Source organism: Gobio gobio, assembly GCF_949357685.1.
Source record: "Gobio gobio genome assembly, chromosome: 3".
NCBI lineage: Eukaryota > Metazoa > Chordata > Actinopteri > Cypriniformes > Gobionidae > Gobio > Gobio gobio.
This window is the reverse complement of record NC_137099.1, coordinates 51809041-51836001: the sequence shown is the minus strand read 5'-3', so window position 1 is coordinate 51836001 and position 26961 is coordinate 51809041. Positions and strand designations below refer to the sequence as shown.

The 26961-nt window shown below is 38.6% G+C and overlaps 3 protein-coding genes across 3 annotated transcripts in view; 2 read left to right on the top strand and 1 right to left on the bottom strand.

Annotated features, from left to right (window-relative positions):
- Positions 1-78: 78 nt before the first annotated feature.
- Positions 79-3722, top strand: atp5md (ATP synthase membrane subunit k). The gene is made up of 4 exons (XM_079811512.1): positions 79-150; positions 538-639; positions 3443-3538; positions 3622-3722. The coding sequence occupies exons 2-3, from the start codon at positions 553-555 to the stop codon at positions 3530-3532; spliced, it is 177 nt and encodes a 58-aa protein (XP_079667638.1). The 5' UTR covers positions 79-150; positions 538-552; the 3' UTR covers positions 3533-3538; positions 3622-3722.
- Positions 3721-19149, bottom strand: taf5 (TAF5 RNA polymerase II, TATA box binding protein (TBP)-associated factor). The gene is made up of 11 exons (XM_079811511.1): positions 18721-19149; positions 15138-15363; positions 14697-15012; positions 13392-13555; positions 10815-10950; positions 10618-10738; positions 9974-10103; positions 9638-9802; positions 7983-8160; positions 7261-7438; positions 3721-4335 (listed from the first exon to the last, which is right to left on the bottom strand). The coding sequence occupies exons 1-11, from the start codon at positions 19118-19120 to the stop codon at positions 4118-4120; spliced, it is 2232 nt and encodes a 743-aa protein (XP_079667637.1). The 5' UTR covers positions 19121-19149; the 3' UTR covers positions 3721-4117.
- Positions 19150-20430: 1281 nt separating this feature from the next.
- The window catches only part of gsk3bb (glycogen synthase kinase 3 beta-b), a gene marked incomplete at its 3' end in the record, with an annotated part of 40580 nt that continues 34049 nt past the window's right edge, over positions 20431-26961 (top strand). The window contains exon 1 of the mRNA XM_079811266.1: positions 20431-21202. Coding sequence (XP_079667392.1) covers positions 21115-21202 — 88 coding nt within the window. The 5' untranslated portion in view covers positions 20431-21114. The remainder of the gene's footprint in view (positions 21203-26961) is intronic.

Sequence of the window (26961 nt, the reverse complement as noted above, 5' to 3'; positions counted from 1 at the left end):
TCTGTAAACCTATCGTGTTAGTGTAAAAAGCGATTGACGCGAGTGTCATCCAATGATCACAGTTTATTCAAGATATCACCACGAAGGTGGGATTTCCTTAAAGCATTCACTTTCCGGTTTCTCCTCCATTGAAGGGCACCAGTTTGCTTGGTAAGTCATGTCTCAAATTTTAACATAAATATCCTTTTCCACAGCATGTTTTAGAAAGCTGGGCTTTTATATTGCTTGCAAAACGAATATAATCTGTTTGGTGTAGCTCAGAGGTCGCATTTATTTTCAATAAAGACGTTCGTTTTAGCAAACGAGGTGAGGTGGTTTAGGCAGATTGTAATATCTAACACTTAATATCTAACATTATAGAAATTACATATTAAACCTCATGTTAAAACTACAACTACATTTGACAAAAACAGCCTGCCATTACTCCAACGAGCAGTGTTTGTCATTTACGCATTCTTCGTGACCTTGCGTAAAAAAATGAAAAACTATGCGTACACGGAATGTATCAATAATCCTTTATGAATTCTTGATCCCCAGATTCGCACAGAAATCATGGGTGGACACGACGCTGGAACTCAACACCAGTTCACTGGCATCGCCAAGTACTTCAATTCATACACGATCACAGGCAGGAGGAACGTAAGTTGAATTGAAATAATTATATTATGTTAAAATAAAATCTGATTTGCTATGGAAGATTGTTTCCACCATGGAATAAAAAGTTAGTTTTAATAGTTTTATCTCTCAATTCTGGCTTTTCCCCTCAGAATTGGGAGTTATAATTTTAATTGTGAGCTTTATATCTCACAATTTTCTTTTCTTCAGAATTGTGAGTTATAAAGTTCGAATTTGAATAGTGAGTTCTCACAATTCTGGCTTATTCCCCTCAGAATCGCGAGAGAAACTCAGAATTGCGAGTTATAAAGTTCGAATTTGAATAGTGAGTTCTCACAATTCTGGCTTTTCCCCCCTCAGAATCGCGAGAGAAACTCAGAATTGCGAGTTATAAAGTTATAATTTTAATAGTGAGTTCCCACAATTCTGGCTTTTCCCCTCAGAATTGCGAGTTATAATTTTAATCGTGAGCTTTGTCTCACAATTTTTTTTCTCTACAGAATTGCGAGTTATAAAGTAGGGCTGCAACGACGCGTCGACGTCGTCGATGACGTCGACTACGAAAATACGTCGACGTGCGTGAAATGCGTCGACGCGTCGGCGGCACATTATTTACGTTCTAGAATGGAACAGAAGATCTAGAATAATGGCAGCTTCTGCTCCCGGGCACAGTGAAAATTATAATTTATCATATAAAGCCAGACCGCGACATTCAAAAGTGTGGGAGTACTTTAAACAGAAGCCGAGTAAAACTGTGCTTTGTTCGCTCTGTAACGCCGGTTTCACACTGCGCGCGCAGGCAGAGCAGAAGCTGTGCGCGTGGAGAGCGGGAGCTTTCACACTGCCAATCAGTGTTGCCAAGTCCGCTTTTTTCCGCGGAATTGGGCTACTTCTACACTGTTGCCGCGGGCTGTGTCTCATGTCCGCGGGTTGAAGCAAAAAAACACACATATATAACCCCCGAACGCGATGTTTACCAGAGAACCTCCCCGAAACGCGATTGGGCTTGTTTTGAGTAACGAATGGGTGGGTTTTGTTGTGTAAACCTGGCAACCCTTCCAGTGTTCTCTCGCGCAGCTGAACCGTGGCGCGTGTATTGCAACAGACGGTCACATTTTCCGGGGTTCTTCTCCGACCCCAGTACGTCTCGTGCTTTTATTTATTATGGGCTGCATATATCTCCTGTTAATGCGACCTGGTTCCCCTCTGTCCCAAACACATATGCATAAAACATGCTGTATATAGGTAGTTTACATGATTAAAGAAACATTAAAGTTAAGATATGCCTCTAGCTTTAATCATTTAAATGTGTCTTTGAAGTTTGGGCAAAAACTTCTGGCAGCTTTAGTCGTTGTTTATGCACATGTATCTTCAAAATAGACGACTAGTTATACTATATTAAAACTATGCTGAAAGCTCCTGTATGTGAACCTTTTGCAGATAAATACAAGTGCATTTTCGTTTACTATTGACACAAATCAATAAGTAAATCATACTCAACTACTAGCCTATAGTAAACAACTTTTCCTAATTAGGCCTACTCTGTATACATTTTATTATGAATAGTATCATTATATATTATGTTTAAAAAGCTTCTTGTGTTCATATATTTCATTATAAAATGGCATACTATGTACACTACCTTTCCTGAAATACAATTAATATTGTCATCATTCATTGATTTCATGTTAAAATAATATACAAATTCACTACCCTCTTTGAAATACAATAATCAGTAAAAAAGAATCATAAGATTAATCTGGGAAAATAATCGTTAGATTAGTCGACTAATCGAAAAAATAATCGTTAGATTAGTCGACAGAAAAAATAATCGTTAGTTGCAGCTCTATTATAAAGTTATAATTTGAATAGTGAGTTCCCACAATTCTGGCTTTTTCTCAGAATTGCGCTATATATAAAATCAAAATTACGAGTTATAAAGTTATAATTTTAATAGTGAGTTCTCACAATTCTGGCTTTTTCTCAGAGTTGCTAAAGATAAACACAGAATTGCGAGTTATAATTTTAATTGTGAGCTTTTCTCACAAATTTTTTTTTCTTTCAGAATTGCGAGATATAATTTTAATAGTGAGTCCTCACAATTCTTGCCTTTTCTCAGAATTGCGCGATATATAAAATCAAAATTACGAGTTATAAAGGTCAAATTTTAATAGTGAGTTCTCACAATTCTGGTCTTTTCTCAGAATTGCGCGATATATAAAATCAAAATTACGAGTTATAAAGTTTGAATTTAAATGGGGAGTTCTCACAATTCTGGCTTTTCCCCCTCAGAATTGTGAGAGATAAACTCAGAATTTTAAGTTATAAAGTTCGAATTTTAATAGGGAGTTCTCACAATTCTGGCTTTTTCTCAGAATTGGGCGATATATATAAAATCAAAATTACGAGTTATAAAGTTCGAATTTTAATAACGAGTTCTCGCAATTCTGGCTTTTTCCCCTCAGAATTCCGAGTTATAATTTTAATTGTGAGCTTTCTCACATTTTTTTTTTCTTTAGAATTGTGAGTTATAAAGTTATAATTTTAATAGTGAGTTCTCACAATTCTGGCTTTTCCCCCTCAGAATTGCGAGAGAAACTCAATTGTGAGTTATAAAGTTTGAATTTTAATTTCTCACAATTATGACTTCTTGCAAGCAATTGCTTGTTTGTATCTCACAGCATACTTTTTTTTTTTTTAAGGCGCAATAAACTTTTTATTTTTCATTAGTGGTAGAAACAAGTTTCCATACATTGCCTTTGTGTTTTCCATTAATTTAAAAGTACTTTTTGTGAACCGGACTCTATTTCCCCCCCCTTGACTCCAGTGTGTGTTGGCCACATATGCCAGTATTGCTGCCATTATCCTCTTCTTCAAATTGAAGCCCAAGAAGCAAAAGGCTGTGACATCAAGTTAATTTATAGTAAGTTCCACCTGAATTTAATTTAAATGAACATGCATTTCCATTTCCAATTCCATTCCAACTCTTTTCCTCTTTCTCTCCAGGATGTTTTGTGAATGAGCGGAGGGGAAGCTGGATGTCCTTGTTTTGACCTCATAACTTCAGTTCAACTATGTAAAGAATAAAATCACTTGTACCCAACAGACGCTGTGTAGAAAACTTGTTTTATTTACACTGAGGCACTAGTATAAAAGCTTGTACAGAAAATATCAACAGCATACATTGCAAAGACCAATTTCTGAATTAGAATGGAAAAGTTTAAATTGACAAAAGGAGACCAGCCATGTCATTCTGAGACATTGAAAGGACCTTGAAAACAAGCACTTAAGAGCATAAGGTGTAAGATCTAGGATCAGCATTTGAATGATGAAAGAGGTATTGGTCGCTGCTCCCAGGTATGCTCAGTGCTTGATTCGTTCTTTCACTTCGCTTGAACCCATTTCACATGTTAGGGTGAGTGGCAATCTTTAAATAACATGCACCATTCATGAAAAACACATAGCTACATAAGGTCATTGTCCTCCGAAATATGCGGCGACTTCACTGGGAGTTGTAGGCTCCTGCGGCCAGTAGCAGGTTGCGTCTGGTGAAGTGCAGGTGTGTGACGGGTGTGGATTTGCTGTGGTACGTCCCCAGCAGCAGCTCCTGAGAGTTATCAGGCAGGTGAATGTGGCCCGTCGCTGCAGTGAAGTCGTCCGTCTCCACATCATCGAAAGCCTTCATGGCGTCCCATAACCGAACTGTGTTATCCATAGATCCTGGAACAAAAGACACCGCATACTTAATTTCTTTTAACCCTCTCAACTTTTAATTTTCCCTCGGTCTTAGTACACGATGTAACTAATGAAGAGTCAAGTTTTAAATAGGAAAAATATTGAAACTTTGGTCCTTTTTTTGACGGTCTAATCAGACTCAATGATCTATGCTAAGCTATGCTAAAAGTGCTACCGGCTGAACGGATTCGAAAATGGTAAAACTCAACTGTTTAACTCTAGGGGAGTTGGAAAATGAGCCTATTTTCAAAAAAAAGTGGAGTGAGTGTTCCTTTAAAGGTCCCGTTTTTCGTGTATTTTTGAAGATTTGATTGTGTTTACAGTGTGCAATATAACATGTGTTCATGTTTCATGTGTAAAAAAAAGTATTTTTCACACAATTTACTTATCTGTATACCGCTGTTTTCACTGTCCTCAAAACGGCTTGAAAGATTTCTGTTCTATGAAGTCCCTCCTTCAGAAATGCGTAACGAGTTCTGATTGTGCCAGCGGTTCCCGTGTTGTGATTCGACAGCAGCTTAGCGCACGTTGCCCGGAAAGGTCACGCCTCTTACCATAACGGGGAGATGAACGCGCTCAAACTACAGCCCCTGAAGGCCAAACAAAGGTGATTTGACTCCGGGATAAAAATAACAGCGTCTGGACGACAAGGCAACCGAACGCAACCGAACGCAACACTTCCTCTTCTCCACGAGGGAGCAACAAGACCACGCCCCCTTTTCGCGTATTCTTGTGGGTGGAGGTTAGTCGACAAACTGCTCTACTGACGTAATTAAAGCAGGATGTACAGGGATGTAGTCCCAACCGGCCGTTAGCTGTAGGCTTTGAAAGGGAACTTCTGTCAAATAAAATATCTCGCTTGGCATTGAACTTTGAGCTTTATCATTTTACAGGTATTATTTATGCTCTAACAGCAACATTACACACTAACTAAAGTTTGAAAAATGTGATCACGAAGAACAGGACCTTTAAAGACACACTCAAAGACAGTCCCTTGCCGCCACCTTGTGATGTAACATCGTAATGGCACTGACTGACATCCTGCCTAGAACACGCAGAGATGAGTAGCTGCTTTTACTGGTGAAATATTAGCAGAAAGTCTCTTGTCCAGTCAGATTCGATTAACAGAACTAACCGTTATACATATAACAATAGCCCCACAATTTTATTGTCAGGTTTATGTTTTATGTGGACCCTTTTTTGACATTCTCTTTGGTTTACTTCACTTCCTGTTTTGTTACATCATAACACACACAGATATGATGATAATAATCACATATCGCGCTATTGAGCAAATCAAAATTACCACAAGGGAAATTCCGTCACAGCAACAGCCCTACTCTAGCGGTGAAAATTACATATTGTGCCTTTAAGTTACTCTTATATTTGTAATAATAATAACAGTAATAATACAATAATGATACTAAAGATGGTGATAAGTTGTGTTGACGGAAATAGTAATATCAATAATAATAATAGATAATATTGATAATAATGATAATACCGTAAAACTTCAAATAATAGCCCGGGCTTCTATTTACCCAAATCACCGAACTGCACCGGCTTGTATTTGAAACAGGCGTCTATAAGAGACAGGCCTTTAATTTAGTGTTGAGATGTTCAAGCATGACGGTAGGAGGTTACCACATTATATTACGTTTTATTTATAATTAATTCGAATGTGTTTAACAAATCATTTAATGTAAGAAATTAGGGTTGTGCCGATGGACGATATCATCGTGATGCCACGCATCCGTTGCGAGTCTGTGTGAGTGCGACGCACACTAATCCTCTTCTATAGTTATAGTTAGGTATTCGTCCCACAGTTTTTTATTGTACTTTACCACAGTAAAGGATGTGAATAGTTATAATAGACTTAATTATAAGCAAACGAAAGGAAGAAACGTTTATAACGTTAATCCCCTGCGAAAATGGCGACGCCCCCCCCATATAGTGATGAGTCGTTCATGAACGGTTCCGTCTGTCACGTGAAATTTAATCAAAACATAGAACAGACGATCTGACGGGTTTGAGAAGATCAAATACGGCCCGATACTAAAAAACAGACCCGGCGTCTATTTGAGACCGGCCTTTATTAACCCAAACCTGTCGTCGCACCAGGCGTTTAAAAGAGACAGGCGTCTATTTGGGACTCGGCTATTATTTGAAGTTTTACGGTAACAACAGTAGTAGTACTCATACATAAAAAAGAATAAATATATATATATATATATATATATATATATATATATATATATATATATATATATATATAAAATAAATTAAAAATACATTTAAAAAAAGAATGTGTTGACAGAAAAAAAAACAATAACAACATTTATATCAATAATAATAGCAACAGTAATAATAGTAATACTAAATATGGTGATGATAATATTTTGTATTGACAGTACAGTTGCAATACTAATATCAATAATATAATTTTAATATTACTGTTGCCGCCATCACAAAATATCATTATTATTATACATGCTATTACTATTTAAATACTTCCACTATTACTATTATTATCTGTCATTTCTGCTTATTTTTCCATTGCTGTTATTATTACTGCTGTTTTATTGTTGTTTTTGTGTTTTGTTGTTGTGTTCTGTGTTCACCCTATGCTGTAAGTTTTGCACTCCTAAATAAAACAAAAAACAAAAAGTTACTCTTATATTTACTTCATAAAAAGCAGTAAAGATTTCAAGGCAAAAAGACACGTGTACCATTTTAGAATTATACTTAATTTATACTTTTTAGCAAGTAAAAAGTCACTATCAATGTTGATAATTTAGAGACCTGTATCAAATATGATACTGTAACAACACTTTACATCAATCCAATCAAAACTAGTCTTAATCTGTGGCCATAAACGTGACCCCGAGATACAGAGCCAGCAGTCCTAACCTGATGCGAGGATTTCTCCATCTCTGCTGAACTTGAGGGCGTAAATTGTGTCGGTGTGGCCCTTCAGTTCTCCGATCATCAGCCCATGCCCAAGATCCCATAGTAAAACTCTCCCGTCTGTGGATCCAGAGGCCAGGAACTTTCCATTAGGTGCAAATGCTAGAGAATGGATGGGCCCCTGAAAATCAAACATTAATTTTTTATTATTACTCATATGAAAAATTGGGGTATACAAGGGTCATTGGGTGATAAACTGCAAAGAATGGACATAAGAAAGAAGAGTTGAGCAGGTTTGTCAGTAATGGGTTTAAAATGACATGAGAGAGAACAGAAAAAAGATTTATACATTCATTTAAATAAAGCAGAAATAAAATATAAATATTAGATAAAAATGTTAACTTAATTAGAAAATTAGAAACTGAAATGAAATCAGTTTAAACTAAAGATAAAACTAAAAAGAACTAATAAAACAAAAGACAAACATAACAAAATGGATAAAGCAAACCAAAATTAAAATGAAAACAAAAAAATATAAAGCGATTTCAAAATAATATTAGATACTAGGCCTATAAAAACAGCCATGAGGGAGTAAACGAATAACGAAAGAACGTCACAGAGACGGAGAGGGAGATGCAAAGCAAATTCAATGCAAATGGGATTAATGGGATTTCCTCTGCAGTGCTGATATCATTCATTCAGTCACCTTTGGAAGCCTTCAGTACCTTGTGACCTGTAAAAATGCGGACACAGTTTCCATTCAGGACATCCCAGAGGCGTATAGTGCGGTCGGTGGAGCCTGTGACCACATAGTTCGAGTTGGGGTGGAATCGCGTGCAGGTGACGTCAGCCAGATGCCCAGCAAATATCCGCAGTGGCTGATAATGATCCGTCGCCCAGAGCCTGGGAAGCAAATGAAGATTTAACATGAAAATTTGATCAAGGTCTTGAAAATATTTGCAATATCTTCTTGTCCTTCACAGGTAAGTCTCTTATTTTCAATACATGATCTTGACCAAAAATGGATAGAAAATAGATGCAAATAACATCACATTTATTTCCATCAAGAGGAGTATACATTTTTGGTCAAGATCTTGTATTGTCAATGCAAGAGTCCAGCACTCTGTAAAGTCTCCTCCAGCACATCCCAAAAGACTTTCAAAGAATTTACAAACCCTTTACAAAATGTACAAAAGAAATATATATTTTTTGTAGTTTATTTAGAATAGTTAACAATATAAAGTGAGCGCCAAAGGCACATTACAAAGGCCTACTACATTATAAATTATCAAAAGATTTCCTATTTTTAATGTTTTTGAAAGAAGTCTCAGGCTAAAAAAAACAACAGTAATATTTCGGATTTAAAACAACATAATGCAATGCAATTATGATTTCTTAGAGTATAGGGTGAATTCGGGTTGATTGGGACACTTTTTCCCCAGTCATTTCAATGGCAAAAATCATTTCTGAATCATTTGATTTCGTAAACTATCCGATACACACAACACTCAAATATAATTTAGATTTTCGGTCAATTTACGTGACACGCCATGCAATGCATGATCGCGCCGGCACATATTATAGGCTATTGTCTGCTACATTTGCTTCTTATTTATTAAATCCAGACAATTGGCTGATGAAACATTGATTAAAATTAAGATAGAATTTATGCAAAACGAAATTCACTTTAAAGAAAGGCTTTCTACAAAATAAAACTTAAAGCTACACTGTGTAACTTTTTTAGTTTATTCTTAGCTAAAAACACTTAGTTCTTTCAAAAATATATGTGCTCATTAATGAATATTTACTTCTTTCAAGTAATAAAGTATGTGCTCATTAATGAATATTTACTTCTTTCAAGTAATAAAGTATTCTCATAAGTTTATAATATGCCATTGAAAATACATACGGGTGAGGGGTTCGAATGCGGGTCGCCATGTTGCCCCTCCATCTTGAAAGCACATTAGCCAAAGAGGGACATACCCGCAAATTCAAGCTTCGCCTTTCGCTTTTTAACACTCAATGGCACCATGTCGAATGTGGACGAGGTCGAACTGGAAGCCATGTTAATCTTGGACTAAATCGGCCACCGTAGGAGTTAAAACGAAATCGGAATTGAGAGGAACAGAAACTAATATTCACTGGATGGTCATATGGTCACCGCTAGATGGGGGAAAATATCACACAGTGTAGCTTTAATGAAGTGGTCAAATTCATGTCTGACCCACTCCATGTCTCAACATCTATTTATCCATCCATCCATCCATCCATCCATCACACAGTACAATATTTATACATTATGCTAGTATACGCCCTTATAACATGTATTAGTATATGCTGATTTAAATAATAACATCACAGTAATGAGAATCTAGCGTACCGTGCCACTCTGTCGTGTCCTCCAGACACAAAGTAATAGCCGAAGGGTGAGAACTGAGTGTCCCACACTGGATAGTTGTGTCCTTTATACCCCACAAGACATGTAAACGTCTGCAGGCTCCACAGTCTGATTGTACTGTCCTCAGAACTGGACAACAGATAGTTCCTAAGAGACAGATGAAGATATTAAACCACACGGTCAGCTCAGCTGGTGCAGAACGCTTCAAAACTGCTGAAAGATAACAAATCATGCAAAATGATGTTCCCCCGTTGCCCTGTATTACTTAGAGGAGCATTTCATGGTGATACAAGTTACTTTCGAGGCCATGTTTGATACCTGTCTGGACTGAAGCTGACGCCATACACCGGCCCGCTGTGACCGTGTAGGATTTTGGACTCACTGGCCGTCTTCTCATCCATGATCCTCTCCAGAACATCATCAGACTCTTTATCAATCACATTCAGGTCTAGAGAAAAGGACAGCATGATTAAAATTGTGCAAGGCATCATACGCCGGTTACACTCGGGTCTATAAATCAAAAATCTTTAAAGGGATAGTTCACCCAAAAATGAATCAATTACTCTCCTTTCGTTCCAAACTCCTAAGACTTTCATTAATCTTAGAAACACAAATGAAGGTGTCATAAAATACGGAAATCTGTATAAATATAGAAAAATAATCCTTGGATCTCTTCATGAACTTTTTGTACCCTTAGGATTTTGGGTGAATAGACTTTCAATGGAGTGACAGACTATTTCAAAACATCTTTACTTGTGTTTCGAAGATAAACAAAAGTCTTATGCGTTTGCATGGTGTCTCATGGAACGACATGAGGGTGAGTAAATGACAGAATTTTCATTTTTGGGTGGACTAACCCTTTTAGTGTTTAAACCTGGAAAAGTTATAGGATTGTTAAAACTAAGATATTAAAAGTAAAAATTTCACTTACACTTTTGTGAGAGTAATAAGAAGGTACGGACCTGCAGCAGATTTGACTTTGCGTAATTTTTTGGGTGTGACGCTCCACACGCGGACTGTGGAGTCTGCAAATCCTCCCGCTAACAGACTGGAGTCGTCAGTAAAGTCTACCGCCGTCAAACCCTAAGCGACAACACACAATCAGCATGTGCAAAATGAAGCAACACCAAACTCAATCAACAACAAAAACACCGCTAACCTGGTACGCATTGAGGAACGTATAGAAGCAAATGGAAGGCAGGTTCTCTGGGCTGAGCCGGATTCTTTTGGTGCTCTCCTTCATGTACATGATCTTATCCAGTTTGTCCGAGTCCTTCAGCTCTGGCAGAGGAATCCTGTCAGTCAGATAACAGCCCGAAAAAGAATAACAGGTTATGAAACTATACATACAGCAGAAAAAAGAAATACATACAGGTTTGAAACAACTTGAGGGTGAGTAAATGACAGAATTTTCATTTTTGTGTGAACTAAGCCTTTAAGTTCTCATGAAAAGAAAAGTCCAATATACACTACCATTCAAAAGTTTGGAGTTGGTAAGATATTTTAATATTGTGAAATAATTTTTAAATTTAAAACAACAGTTTTGTATTTGAATACATTTAGTAATGTAATTTATTCCTGTGATTTTCAGCATCATTAATCCAGTCTTCAGGGTCTCATGATCTTTCAGAAATCATTCTAATTTGCTGCTCAAGAAACCTTTCTGATTATTATCAATGTTGAAAACAGCTGTGCTGCTTAATATGTTTGTGGAAACCATGATAACAGTATTGTTTTTGTAACATTATAAATGTCTTTACTGTCACTTTTGACCAATTAAAGGATTAGTTCACCTCAAAATGAAAATTTCCTGATATTTTACTCACCCCGCCATCCAAGATGTTCTTGGAAAGAACTTCAGTGGAAAAGAAATTCAGTTTTTTGAGGAAAACATTTCAGGATTTTTCTCCACATAATGGACTTCAGTTGCAACCAAAATGTTGAACGTCCACATCAATGCAGTTTCAAAGGGCTTTGAAGTGCTTCAAATGGTGCGCGATCCCAGCTGAGGGATAGGGTCTCATCTAGCGAAACAATCAGTCATTTTCTAAAATAAATTCAAATGTATATACTTTTTAACCACAATTGATTGTCTTGTGCTGGTCTGCAACGAGCCAGGCATTACGTAACGTACGATGAAAAGGTCACGCCGAACACGTTTAAAAGTGTGGAAAAGGAGGATCGTTCACATTTTATTGTATGTTGAATGACATATTTATTATTTAATTTATCATTGTTTTACCTGTTTTGTTAAAGAGCACCTATCGTGGAATTTTGAAATGTACCTTTCATGTAGTGTGTAACATAGATCTAAGTGAACAAAAACATCCTGCAAAGTTTGAAATATGACAGTGCACCGTATATATAGTTATTATCTTTCAAAAGTAAGAGTCGACTCTGAGTCATTTTTAAGAATCGTTAGAAGACCGAAGCTTTTTCTCTGACTAGATGACGTCAACTTGTCAAGTTATTTGAATATGATACGCCCACTTATTGCGCTCCAAGACGCCAGTGAAAACTAGAAAACATCATGGCGACGAGACGCTGTGTTCTGAAGTGCGACTCAAAAGCAAACTTTTTTCATCTGCATTTGAAGACTAAGTGGCTTGAAGACAAACCATACGTCGTCGCGATTGTGTGTTTATTAGTCTTCAAATGTCTCTATTTGCATGTTTTGCGATCTCAGGAAGCTTTTATTATGGACTTCTATTATGGCACATGGCATCTTCTTCGTCTGTCTGTATATGGACTACATGTGCACAGAGCGCCCTCCGGCTGCCAGTATGAATTGAAAACAACACATAAGAGACTCAATCGCTCATGATTAGGCTACATCTACGCATTTTGAGGAAGTATTGAATAAAAAAGACTCCTCTGTTTAGAAATTTGACACAGACATATGAGAATCTATCAATATGTCTCCAAATCTGCACACTTTTGAACTAAAAGCCCTGAGGGATGATGATTTGTTGCGAGTCTCCGTGAGGAGAATAGAGGAGTTTTTTTATGAATGAGATCAGCTGAGGCTCATATTACAATCAAACGGTACCGACGCGGTTTTCATATTCATAACTCCTGACACATATTAAAAAATTACTGTCACTATAAGACTTTGATGGGCGTTCCGTTTCCGAAAATATCTGCACAGACTATCCCAATCACAACTGACTGGGTCATCGGACCAATCACCGCAGATTAGCGTCACGTAAAGGCAGGGTTTTGAAAAGTGAATCACTAAAGGAATCATTTGAGAATCGCTGTCAAAACAGGTAAAAATAAATGCATATTATAAGAAAACTAAAGTCTTTTTTGTCATTGTCATGGAACATTTTAAATGCCATAATAGGTGCTCTTTAAAAAAGAGCTGGGATCGCGCACCATTTGAAGCACTTCAAAGCCCTTTGAAACTGCATTGATGTGGACGTTCAACATTTTGGTTGCAACTGAAGTCCATTGTGCGGAGAAAAATCCTGAAATGTTTTCCTCAAAAAACTGAATTTCTTTTCCACTGAAGAAAGAAAGACATGGACATCTTGGATGGCATTGGGGTGAGTAAATTACCAGGAAATGTTCATTTTGAGGGGAACTAATCCTTTAAATGCATCCTTGCTGAATAAAAGTACTAAATTATGTAAACAAACAAAAAAAAAGCTTAACCACAAACTTTTGAACAGTAGTGTACAAGTAATTTCAAGCTGGTTTTTCATAGCAGCTGAATGCTGAGCTTCTGTCATACCTGTTCTGTTGAGGGGCATTTGGGTCTTGTTTCTTACTCTTGGAGCCTATACTGTCCTTTTTAGTTTTCTTCTTTTTGGGCTTCCCTTCCTCATTCTCTGCTTCATCGTCTTCATCATCCAGCGGGACTTCAATCTCTGGCTCCTTCAGCAGCCCGTGGAACACCTGGTACCATTAGAAACAAGACGGCACATCATTAAAACACGCAATCATTTTAAAAGATGATTTCACTTTGTAGGCCAATCGGCAGTTAGCGTCGCAATGGTTCCCTTGAGAAAAACCTAATAGGATTTTGGATTATCGCAAAAAACAAGCTCTGGGATCAACAAAAGTTAATGATACTTGCACGGTTTGCCCATCAAGATAATTATGACAGATGAACACATTCATTTTATGAATTTTGAAGCCTAAATGCAGTCGCCAGAAGTAAAATGCTAAAGGTAGGCTATAAACGAACTACACCCCGTAGCTAGCTAGCTTCCCGCAACTCTTTCAGTTGTTATCTAAAAACATTTTCCCAGAAAGTTTGAGTTAGAGTAGTTTATAAGAGCACAATTATAAGCATAATGAGGCTGTAAAAGCGGACAGAGGTTACCTGCTCAGCGTGATGACGTTTAATATCCTCGACAGACTCTGTAGTCCTGTTTAACCACTTGTTAGCAAACGCTTCTATCAAGATGCGTAACAGCTTCAAAAAATCACGAGTGGGGTAATACTAATGTATTTTATGTCATAGAATCAAAGTGAAAGTGTCTTGAGCTTGTGTTCACCACAGACCTTATTTCAGCCATTTAACCAAAACCCCATTTACTTCAGGACGAGGGAACCGGAAGTGCTAAAATGCTAACTCGCTTCTGCGTTTTGGCCTACAAAGTGAGAGTCATACATACACCACTCTATTCAAGAGTGATTTACAATCTCTTTCAATGTCTTCTATCATTCTAAATGTAAAAGCGCAGACTTTCCTGCTGTGATCCCATCAAGAATCTTAATCCCATCACTTATACACAATACCATTCAAATGTTCGGGGTTAGTAAGACTTTTTTGAAGAAATTAATACTTTTATTCAGCCAGGATGCATTAAATTGATCAAAAGTGACAGTAAAGACTTGTCCATTGTTATAAAAAAAAGTTTCACTAAAGAAAACTCAGCTTTGCATCACAGCATATTTAATCAAAATACTTTGAAATTGTAAAAACATTTCACAATATTACGGTTTTCTTATTCTTTCAAAAATCTCACCGACCCCCGACCTTTTGAATGGTCTATTTTCCATATGGAAACACTTGCTCTTGGTATCAAACCTTGGCTTTATTGACTTCTCGTTTGGCCTCTCCCGCAAGACTGCCGGACATGCTGTCGATCTGACCCTTGCTGCGGGGCATGCCGTCGAAGATGTCGATGTACAAGTGCTCTTGAATGATGTTCCATATCTGGTTATTATGTCTTTCCTGCAAGTGTCTCTTCAGAAGCTGGTACGAGTCTCTGGAGATGCGCAACACGAAACGGCTGGTGCGGAAATCCAGCAGGGCCTCGTTCCCCTTCATGTGCTCTCTCTTACTGAGGCTGCAAAGAACACGCAGGTCATCCAGGTAGTAACACTCCTGATCACCGCTGAACCTATCAGAAAAAAGGACATGAACTAGATAAGCCACAATTTTTAGACTTACAGAATAAAAAATGATCATTAAATTGATTTTTATATCGTCCCTGATTAATTCCTGTAAACAAGATCTGATGCTTACTTATCAAAGAAAGCCTTGGCTTCGCTCTCATGGTTGTTGTAGACCAGCTCCAGGTACATGTGAACGAACAGAGGGTAGAAGAGCTGGGACAGCTCTGCTCGGTGGCAGTCCAGCACTGACTCGATGAAGTTCTTCAGGTCGCTGTAGTACACCTTATACAGAAAAGGGTCCCCCTGCTGGCTGTACGCTGACAGCACCACACGGACATCCGGCTGGTCTTCTGCGCCTGCAGCAGACAACATAAACATCAACGTCAAACATCCATGTATACACAGGGGTCTGAATATGTGTATATAAACCATACGTACGTGCCATAGGTTTTTGCTGCACAAAAGGTCTATGCATTTCATTCGGACAAAGTCTCTCGTACCTGCATACAGATCCACAATTTGAGGTAATCATTCCTCATAGGTTTTTTTTTTTTAAAGTTAGGAAATAAAAATACTATTAAAGTTGGCGAAATGGACAAAATCATATCTCTGTGTTTTTTGGCTAAATGGGGATATACAGAATGTATCTCTGTATTTATTTTACATTTTTCTATTTGGATTTAGAAAAAAGGATTCGGTTTTTATTTGAAAAAAGTCTTTTTTTATTGAAGGCTATGAAATGTGCAAAAAAGGGTCACCTTACATTCTAACATCGAAACATTACAATCTAAACTAAAAAAAATATTGTACATTAAAATATATAAATGTATATTTTAGTCAGAATTATGGCACTCGTTCAGTGAAATTTCATTAGGAGAAAGCCCGTCCACTCCTGTCAAAAATGGAAATATTTGCGTGACTTTCTAACATTTACAGATGGAGAATATACCTGTGAAATGCAGGTTAAAGGGAACACTTCACTTTTTTTGAAAATAGGCTCATTTTCCTCCGGGTCGGGCGTTAGCACTTTTAGCATAGCTTAGCATAGATCATTGAATCTGATTAGACCGTTAGCATCTCGCTCAAAAATGACCAAAGAGTTTCGATATTTTTCCTATTTAAAACTTGACTCTTCTGTAGTTACATCGTGTACTAAGACCGACGGAAAATGAAAAGTTGTGATTTTCTAGGCCGATATGGCTAGGAACTATACTCTCATTCCTGCATTCCTATAGTTCCTAGCAGTTTTTTGAAGATATATTCATGTTGCCAAGTGTAAATGGAACAGTTTTGTAACAAAATGGATAACTGAAGGGGTGGATTCTGGAAGCACTCCACTGCCACTTCAATGTATATCTAATGTGATTATAAATCACCTTAACTGTCACCGTCCTGCCAGCGGGACGCCCAAGTTTACTTCACTATATTACCATTAAATCCTAATCTAATCATGACAAACTATATATCGTTGGAAAGGTCTAAGAGTCCTAAATAGATATTTTACCACTGTTTTTTGTTACACATTTTGTAGGAACAGTAATAGAAAAGAAATCTACATCATAACAAGAGTTCTGACATAGTCACAAAAAGTCGATGCACACACTTTTAGTTTTAATCATTGAAACTTCGGTTTTCATGCTAAAGGTTCATAATAAAACATATTCTAGTATTTGTCCATACAAATTTATAAAATAGTATTACCCTCTAAAAAATATAATATAAATATTATCCTCGAAAATATATATTTTTTAATCGCCCTTCTAGTAATGATCATAACTGAAACTGAATCCTGTGAAATTGGACTAAATTCTTTTAGCAGGGTACTCCACAATTGGGTGTCGTCATGCTTCATAATTTATAATCAAAACCTTTTCTAAACTTGACAAAACACATATCGTCGGAAAGGTCTGAGTCTCAAGGTTGCATATTTTTTGATAGAAGTGATATTTGGACAGCAATGTTTTAATTTTTACAGCAGAATGCATAAAAAAATTTAATGGAATGTGTGAGTCGCCCGGTGGCTGTTTTTGGTATTACGCCTAAACAAAATCTCATGGCATCTTCAATTTTTGTGATGTCAACTTCAAGTTTGGAACACAACTTGGTTAGGCATACGACTTTGATTTTATAGTAATTTTAGAGAACAAATTATTTTGTGACGTATATATTTTATATAAAATATTCAGTACAGTACATTTGATTTACAGTCAATTTAAAATTTCATAACTTTTTCATACTTTCATTTTTAATGAAAGTAACTGATTACACTTGAGCCATAATCTGCTGACTGTCTTCTTTAAAATGAGACCAAACTTATGTCTATATTCCAAAGCATTGGATAGTGCATTTTCATGTTTATTTTCAAAAAGGGGGGTGACAGTTAACAGGTTAAAACAAGACCAACCTTAGGTCTTAGGTCCAAAGCATTCTTGAATTACAACCATTTAGCTTTAGACAGTTCCTTCTACATTTTAAATGATTTAAATGACTTCTTTGAGCTTATGAGATGTATATGTTGTTATAGAATTACATGTCTGTTTACTGGGATGTACTTTCTATGTATGTTTTTGTGAGTGGCATCCAACAATGTGTTAAAACATCTATGCTTCTAGATGACCAAGGCAGCCGAGGGTACTGGGGTCACTTACACATCCAATCCTCAGTTAAAGCATTTACTCCAACATGAGAGAATAAAGATGAATTGTCTGTCTCAATGAAGAGAAAAGAACATGGTATCTGTATGTTTTGGGAAACTTTCCTGCAGGGCTCCACCAATTTCAACCTTGGAGAAGTTTTGTCTCATGTTTATCTTGTGCGCGTTAATAATATTTGTTACGGATCAGTACTGGAGGTGGACAAGTTGGTGCCTAAACACACAGTGACCTCGGAGGGCCACTCGTACCTCGTACCACTGACTCGTCCTGGTGTCAGCAGTACAGACTATGGAGATGTGCTACTATCCATCAGTCCATGTGTGGAAATGTCCTGTTTATCTACCCTCCAATCAGAATCATTCAACCTGCAGCGATGACGTAATTTAAGGTATAATTGTGGTGGGAAATTGTATGTACGAAGAACAGCCTACAAACTCCTTGTGAGTGACTTCTGCTGATGAAACTGCAAACTATTCTTCACTTCTTAACCATTTTCTAATATTTATTATAATTCATTCATTATATCTGGTCCTTAAACTCCCCTACATGATCAGCATGAATGACCAGGGGTAAATAGGCTCATTGGAAATCTGTTTTTCAAAGTCTAATTTAAACCTGAAAACATACTAACCAAAGGATTTTGACAAATTTAAGACAGATTTTATGAAAAATTGCTTCAGAAATATTGAAGGTTTTGAACTATTTCTATGTTATTCATTATGACTATCTAAAATGTGTATTTATGGGGGTTGGGGGATTATATGGGTTATTGTGGCACAGTGATTAACTAGGAAACTTTAAAATGGCAGTTCATGACAAAAAGGTCGCCGACCCCTGTAAACACACACTAATATATATATGAAAATACTATAAATAGCAAGACTATGAAGGAGGACTGAATAATAATGAGATTAATGAGACTACCTCGAGCATGATCTATAATGCATCTATAATGCATGGTAATAAGCAAGAGATAACGTTGATTTTGTGCTGCTGCTTTAATGATGTAAAAGGTCCATGGTGTGTTTATCATCAATTAGAAGCTGTATGTCCACTCACTCTTTATTGGCATGGGGGTGAGCGTGCTCTGGGGGGCGGCTGCTGTGATGGACACCCGGCTGAGCAGAGACTTTGCATCCCCTCCATCTCCGTCTTTCCCTCCTCCGCTGCCATCGGCAGCCTGCGAGTCCTCCTGGTCTTCTGCTAGACCGGCTTCCCGCCTCAGGATATCCACCGACTCTGACAGTTTATTCCGCTTCAGAAACTGCAGCACTGCGATCAAAGTTTGTTGGTCCTCCGGCTTCGGTGCTGCGCCGGCGGGGGCAGCGGTGAGGGGCGAAGAGGAGAGCGCCCCGTTCCCAGTGTTCCCCGAGAGGTTTGACGTCCCATCGCTAAGTATTTCTGGCTTTGTCTCCTTCTCTGCGTCCAGCTCCATCGGTCCATCTTGCAAAGCCGCCATTTTGGCGCTGAATGCAATGACGTCACGACGCACACAGCGTGAAGTACGTCATGAGTGACATACGCGCACGGCGTTTTGTTCAGTGATTGCCTAGGCCCTAGGGTGTGAAGAGAGAGTCGAAGAGAGGAAAATGTATGATGATGAACCACTGTTATTTTAAGGGGGCAATATTTGACCGCTGGAACGGATTTTCTGAGGTATTTTTTTTTACTTCACCCTTTTTGTACACCAAATACTTTTAAACAATTATTGCTGGAAATTAAATACAAAGGTAGCTGTAAACAATGAACAAGTATCATATTGTATCATTAGAAAACTAATTGTGTAAAAAATGGTTGTTGACCAGTTACCAATTATTGTTATAACGTTATATAGCAAATGAGGCTTACACACATTAATTCTTGAAATTAATACTTTTTTTATTTATCTAATATTTATTTATCTCTTATCCGCCCATTTTCAAGTAAAAGTTTAGTCGTCGAGCTGAGAGCTTTACGTTTGAAATCGCGATTATAAACTATTTTCTAGGGCGACTGTAGGGACACTGGGACGGTAATGTAACAGCAGCAGATGAGAGAGAGAGAGAGAGAGAGAGAGAGAGAGAGAGAGAGAGAGAGAGAGAGAGAGAGAGAGAGAGAGAGAGAGATAACTGCGCTATCCTTACTTTCCGCTAGGAGGTAGTGATGGGAAGTCAAGTCCGACTCATTTCCGCGAATCGGTTCTTTTGAACAGTTTATTTCCAAGAACAAATTCAGGGATTCTTTTACATCATGACAAAATTACGCCACCACGTGGTCCCTGACAGTCCGCTGTAAGCTACGTAAAACCCTTTTTATATAACTTTTTTCTTTATTATTATTATTATTATTATTATTTTATTATTACATTATCTATTCTCAATTTGTTGTAAGATGTGTGTGTGTCAATTATGTATTATTTGGTGTATTTATATATCTGTATGTATTCTTTTGGCTTATGTTATTGTTATTCGAGCATTAAAAAAACACATTGCTGTTTATTATATTTTTGCGATTAAGGTTTATTTTTAATCGCAGTTCAGTCAGTTTGCAGCAATGATGCAACTCATAAAAACATTATAATTTAGAATAGGTAAAACATTTATTTACACTTTACCTGAAACACCCCATCATTAAACGTATTTCCAGTACGTTTTATTTGTCGACACTTCCTATTAAAGTAACTTAAAAGTCAAATCTTCGTGGAGTCTACTATCAGTGGACTCGAAAACGACTCCGACTCGTCCGATTCGTTTCATTGTAAAAGATTCGACTCTCGGGAATGATTCTTTCTTTCACGAATCTCATATCGGTAAAAGGACAGGAGGCATCTGCGGCTGTGTTAGTCCAAAGGGAACATCTTCATCAGGGATTCTGTGATTTCCCCTCCCTTTGAGGGGTCAAGAAAAGGCTAGCGACATTTGTCCGATCATTTGGGAAGAAAGATACCAGAATTATTTGCGTTTTTATCGGATCTAGATCATTATTCAAGGACTGATGCGGTCATGGCAAGTCTCGGTGTCAGCTTTATCCGATACACGCCGGCAACATCTGAAGGATATCAAGCGAAAGATAAACTATATCATTGAGTAGCCTAAGTTTGTCTGATCCCGGTAGATTTCATCTATGCGCATGCGAGATAACAGTTCTGCGATCTGGATATGCTGAACTGAGATTGGCTGAATGTGTGTTCAAGATAATGAGATTTTGGCTTTCCATAGACATTTTCCTGTGACTTCATCATCGGCAACTGTAAGACGGGGACTAATTCGTAACATTTGTTTTGTACAGTGTTTTAAACGGCACATTAAAGGACGGATATCTTCATCTCCCATCAGCTGACCACCTCTGAATGCATTGCATTAGAAGAGCTACACTGGAGTTTTCCTTCGTTTGCGTAAACAGAAGCTTTTTTTGGGACCCTCGTGTTAAAGGAGCCTATAAGGATCGTGGTTAAAGAGGAACGGGATCTTGGAGATGTCAGGCCGGCCTAGGACCACCTCATTTGCGGAGAGCTGCAAACCATTGCCGCAGCCTTCAGCCTTTGGCAACATGAAAGTCAGCAGTAAGTATCTCCTCCATGTCTCATATCATAATCTTTCTCAGCCTAACACCATTAGAAAAACAAGAAATGCACAATTGGCTATGATTAGGATGGATGTGTGTAAGATATACAGTTTGTGAGCATCTGTCATGTAATCTATCCCCTAATGTAGTGCTGCCTGGATCTCGAGGGATGGGTCAGGTCCTGTCTCTTATTATCAGATCTGTTCAATGGAAATACATTTGCTGCATTGTGCATTAAGGAAGCACCCTGCCTGGGCATCATTGCACAGCTCAGTAGTTTCAAACCAGGGGGATTGCACCTTTCTCCTGCATAGACAATGGCTTGTGTTTGCATGCACAAGAATTTATTGATATTAATCAGAATTTTGTCATATACGCCTCATGTTAGCACTGATTCAGAGTTATTATGTTATACTGTTGTGTTTTATACTGTCCGGTTTTGGTTGGCACATTTACATGACGCATACATGACATACATCTGATATTAAAGGCACAGTATGTAAGATTTTTGGATTAAAATATCCACAAACCACTTGAACAAACGTATATAGTTTGTTGACTTGTGTACTTATCTCAAATGTTTCCAAGAATGTTTAAATCCAGAGAAATAAGCAATTTTAACTAGGTCCGTGCGTCGCCTATCGATGACATCATTCCCGCATTACCCTCGATTTTATTTTGTAGAAACCATGGAGACACTTTAAAATATGATATGTTTTATTCGAACAGGGAACAACTGTTCTGAGACCTTTATAAACAGAAAACAAATTATTGTACAGTAAGGCCCCGATCACACAGAACGCTTTTTTCAGGTTCGAATAGGTTCGTGTTTTTTTTTTTTATGTTGCTAAGAAACACCCGAATCAGCTGTCCTTTCAGTCTCATCAAGGTAACGGTCACCACAACGGAAGGCCCGCCTCTCCGTTAATTTGATTGGACAACAGAAAAAAAAACGTGATGACGTCGGCCGCTTTTCCGCTCAGAGTTGATTTCTTGTTTTCAACTTCAGGCGCTCAGAGCGCTCCTTCTAAAATGCGAGGCGCAGCAGGCGGTTAAAACGCGAGGCACCCGGGGCGCATAAGCAGCGCGCATAACGCTCACTGCCAACAGAAATCTTTATAAAAAAGGCGCCTCTCGCTGCAAAAACGCGTTCTGTGTGATCGGGGCCTAAAACAGCATTTTCTCTGTCATACAATATTATTGTTTTTAAATTAATTGCATGCCACTCAAGGCAAGCCATCCAGTATTTATTAATATGATATTCTAATATCAATCCAGCTCACTGCAGTGTGCAACAAGTGTCTCATAGTAGCTGCGCAGCGAACGCACAGAGTAGCATTATAACATAACTTTCAAAACACTCAAATGTATGTAATATGATAAAACTGCACTGTGTTACCCCACATACACATGAGCGGAAGAAATGGAAGCGGCGACTGTGGCGTAATAAAAGCTTCTCCGCTGTTGAGCCGTGCGTCACACTCGTCTCTCATTAGCGATCTCATACTACAGTAACGTTAATAATTTCATCCATGAACATGATTTCTGCTTGTGTCCCATCCCGATTCTCTTCCACCGGCTGTGAGGTGAAAACTCCCAAGATTCCGCGCTCAATCTCTGCATCATCAAGCTACTCCTTTGTTTTGAATAGGCGACCTCCAGTGGCGAAAAACTACATAGTGTGGCTTTAAAGGGGTCATGAACTGCCTTGTTTTATTGTTTTATGATGTTTCCTTGGGTGCACTTATAATGTTAGAATGCATTTTACATCAAACATTGTCATAATTTAGATATAAAAGGCATTTTTCCTGCCCTGATTTTAGCCCTCTGCTCTGAACGCTCTGTTTTAAGGGGCGTGTCCGCTGTGAGACTTCAGTGTAAACGCCCACTGCTGTGATTGGCTAACGGCTTTACATTTGAAATAGTATTACTCTCTCTTTTAGTGCGTTCTTACTATTACAGCTCTCATGGTTAACTAATTGTGAAAAGTGTTGCATTATATTTAGATCTATGGCATTATATTTAGATTGTGGCATGAAAGGTTGCAGAGATTAACATTGTAGCCGATCACAGACATGTTGAGCACATAAATGCAGTGATCTCGTCATTGCAACTCAGTTTCTGTACACTGCAGATGCTTTCATCTTCACTAACAGTGCAAACCTGATATAGTTAAGAGATTCGTTGAATAAAACGGGAGTCACTGAGTCAAACTCTCGCTGTTTGATTGACAGCTCCAGCGATTGCAAAAAGAGTTCTTTGATCACTTTCTTTATAGAATTTAATCACCGATTATTTTCATCATACTAAGAGAAACAACACAAGTTGATGTTTAGTAGGGATGTGACGGTGAGGAAATTTTCCCACCGGTTAATCGACGTGTGACAACACTGGTAATACCGGTATCACCGGCGGGGGCTTGTAAATCACTAATTCCATCTAACCGAAAGTAACATACACGACCGCAACTGAAAACTGAACTGAAAACGCACCAGTGCGTGAATGACAGCTCGTCTGTAAATGCGCGCTCTGTGAGACCATGAATGAAGTTCATCCGTAAATGCGCGCTCTGTGAGGCCATGGGTGCGTCTCAACAGTTCCCTAGTAGTCAGGGCACTGATCAGGCATTGATCGGTCTATGTGTGAGACGCACGCCATGAATGAATGACAATTCGTCCGTGAACCCTTGTTTATACTCGACGTGTCCGCACCATGGTCCGAACGAACGAGCGCGAGGGTGCGCGCGGCAAAAATTACGTCATCTCAGAGTGTCGGACTCGGAGACGGAGTCACAGACGAAAGGAAACAATGCGCGCTCTGTGCGGCCGTGCACATTTTACTTTCGGTTTTGAGTTAGCGCCAATTCGGCTGCGGGTTGCTTGAATTGTGGGTTCATTAGCCTATTATTTTATATGAAAAACACAACAACAAAACAAATGACAAACTCCCTTAAATAGGCGCTTTTCCGTTTCGCTTTGAAACCAAATCTTCCGCGATCATCTCAGCCAGCTCCTCACTCTATGATGAATGAAACCTGATGAATGACTCCTGCCGAGACTCATGGTCGGGTCATGCTTTATTAAGCAGACACGTTCAGTTTTAATTTGTATTGTCTGTTCTCTAACTGAACTAAATTATGTTATTAGGATAAAAAAAAAACAACAACAACGGTGGGGACGGTGCCACGGTGGGCAAGTGATGTAAGCGGTGTTGAGTCTGAACACCGGTAACACCGGCAACAACGACTATCGTAGCAAGCCTAATGTTTAGTCACTGGTTTGATTTACTGACACACAGACAAAGAACATCTGACTGCACATGAATCATTACATTTCAGATCAGGCATTAGAATGAACACAGTTACTTACATGTTGCATTACTGTCGAGCCCAGGCACTGCACAATACTTTGTAATCCTCAACGTCATGTTTATTGCTTGGTAGCTCGATCTGGTTTAACACTTGACCTATGTTACATGCGCGAATCGGTGGGCGGGGCTAAACAGGCAGTGATGAAGTAGGCGTTGATCTTCTTCTGCAGAGGCGGTGCTCGCCTCCCTTTGACATCATAGATCCCCACTTTGAAAAACCCTCGTTTGCTGGGCCTGGTGTCAATAAAAGCTTTTATTGGACTAACAAGGAAGTTTTCAGTTCTGAAACTTACAGGATATTCTTATAGTATGTTGACCTCTTATATGTCAAAAGCTCAAGGAAAATTGTATTCCTCAGTTGATGACCCCTTTAATCAGAATATTCCTGTGAACAAATCTGTCATTTGAGGGCTGATCTGAGATCCTCTTAGCTGGTTAGATTCATTGTTTTTAACAAGGAAGCTGTTCCTTGATGAGCTCATGGCCTGTTTTAGTGCCCTGAGATCCTTAAATAGGTATCGATTTATAAGCCATGAAGGTCTTGAGTCATAGCGTACTACCAAAAAGCTTGGTGGTATCTCACTTACTTTCTAGCTGGATGATGTGTGCATAGCTGCACGAGCTGTAAACATGTCCATTTCCACTCTTTGAATCCGTGCCCCATGGTTTGATTGACAGGCCTGTCTCCTGAGCCTCAGCCCAGCTGGATCACTCATTTCCTGCGCTAATGATGTGCATCTCACCACTGTGCTCCTCAGGAAAGGAGGATCAGAGAGATGTGTGTGACTCACCTCTGACTCTATCCCTTTTCCAAATGTCTCTGCAGCCTGCCTACAGTAGTGTCACAGTCAACTTAACAATAGGGGAGGACACGTGGATTGACACTTTGTCCAGCACTTAAAGGGTTAGTTCACCCAAAAATGAAAATTCTGTCAGTAATTACTCACCCTCATGTTGTTCCAACCATGTAAGACCTTCGTTCATCTTCGGAACATAATTTAGTATATTTTTGATGAAATCTGAGAGCTGTCTCACTCCTCCATAGGCTTTCAGAGGGACTAAAACTTGATTTCCCAGAATAGTAAGTAAAAACGTCATTTAAAGGGTTAGTTCACCCAAAAATGAAAATTCTGTCATTAATTACTCACCCTCATGTCGTTGGACACCCGTAAGACCTCCGTTCATATTCGGAACACAAATGAAGATATTTTAGTTGAAAGCTGATGGCTGAGAAAGGCTTCACACAGGCCTCCATTGGCATTCAGTACATTGACACTTCCAAGATCCATAAAAGGCACTTAAAACGTCGTTACAAAGTCTATCTCACCACAGTGGCTCTACAATAATCATACAATGCGACGACAATAGTTTTTGTGCGAAAAAAAAATCAAAATAACACCTTTATCCAACTTGTTCTCGACTTCCGTGTATGCCTCCACGACGCATGCGCGAGAATATGACGCAGATCCGGCGTTCGGACATATGACCCAGAAGCGATTTGTTTACGAGCAGAGGAAGACGCGCGTGTCTAAGCTGTTGGATTCTACATTGATCGTGCTTTAGGTCTCGGCGTAGTGCTCAAAATGTGGCTTAAGTGTGTATTTCATCGATTCCCGAACACCGGCGCTACGTCATATTCTCGCGCATGCGTCGTGGAGGCACACACGGAAGTTGAGAACAAGTTGGATAAAGGTGTTATTTTGATTTTTTTTTTGCGCACAAAAACTATTGTCGTCGCATTGTATGATTATTGTAGAGCCACTGTGGTGAGATAGACTTTGTAACGACGTTTTAAGTGCCTTTCATGGATCTTGGAAGTGTCAATGTACTGAATGCCAATGGAGGCCTGTGTGAAGCCTTTCTCAGCCATCAGCTTTCAACTAAAATATCTTAATTTGTGTTCCGAATATGAACGGAGGTCTTACGGGTGTCCAACGACATGAGGGTGAGTAATTAATGACAGAATTTTCATTTTTGGGTGAACTAACCCTTTAAGGTGACTACAGTGGCTCTGTATTAAGTCTATCATGCGACGAAAATACTTTTTGAGCGGAAAAACAACAAAAATAACGACTTTATCACACTATTATTGTTGTTCAATTTGAGCCTCTGACGAGAGTTCGTGGGAGTGCCACGACGCATGCGCGAGAACTGAGATTAACCCTACTCCGAAAGAGTGAGCAGCCAGTCAAGTAGTAGTAGAAGAAGAACGCCGTAATCTCAGTTCTCGCGCATGCGTCGTGGCACTCCCGCGAACTCTCGTCAGAGGCTCAAATTGAACAACAATAATAGTGTGATAAAGTCGTTATTTTTGTTGTTTTTCCGCTCAAAAAGTATTTTCGTCGCATGATAGACTTAATACAGAGCCACTGTAGTCATTTGGACTCC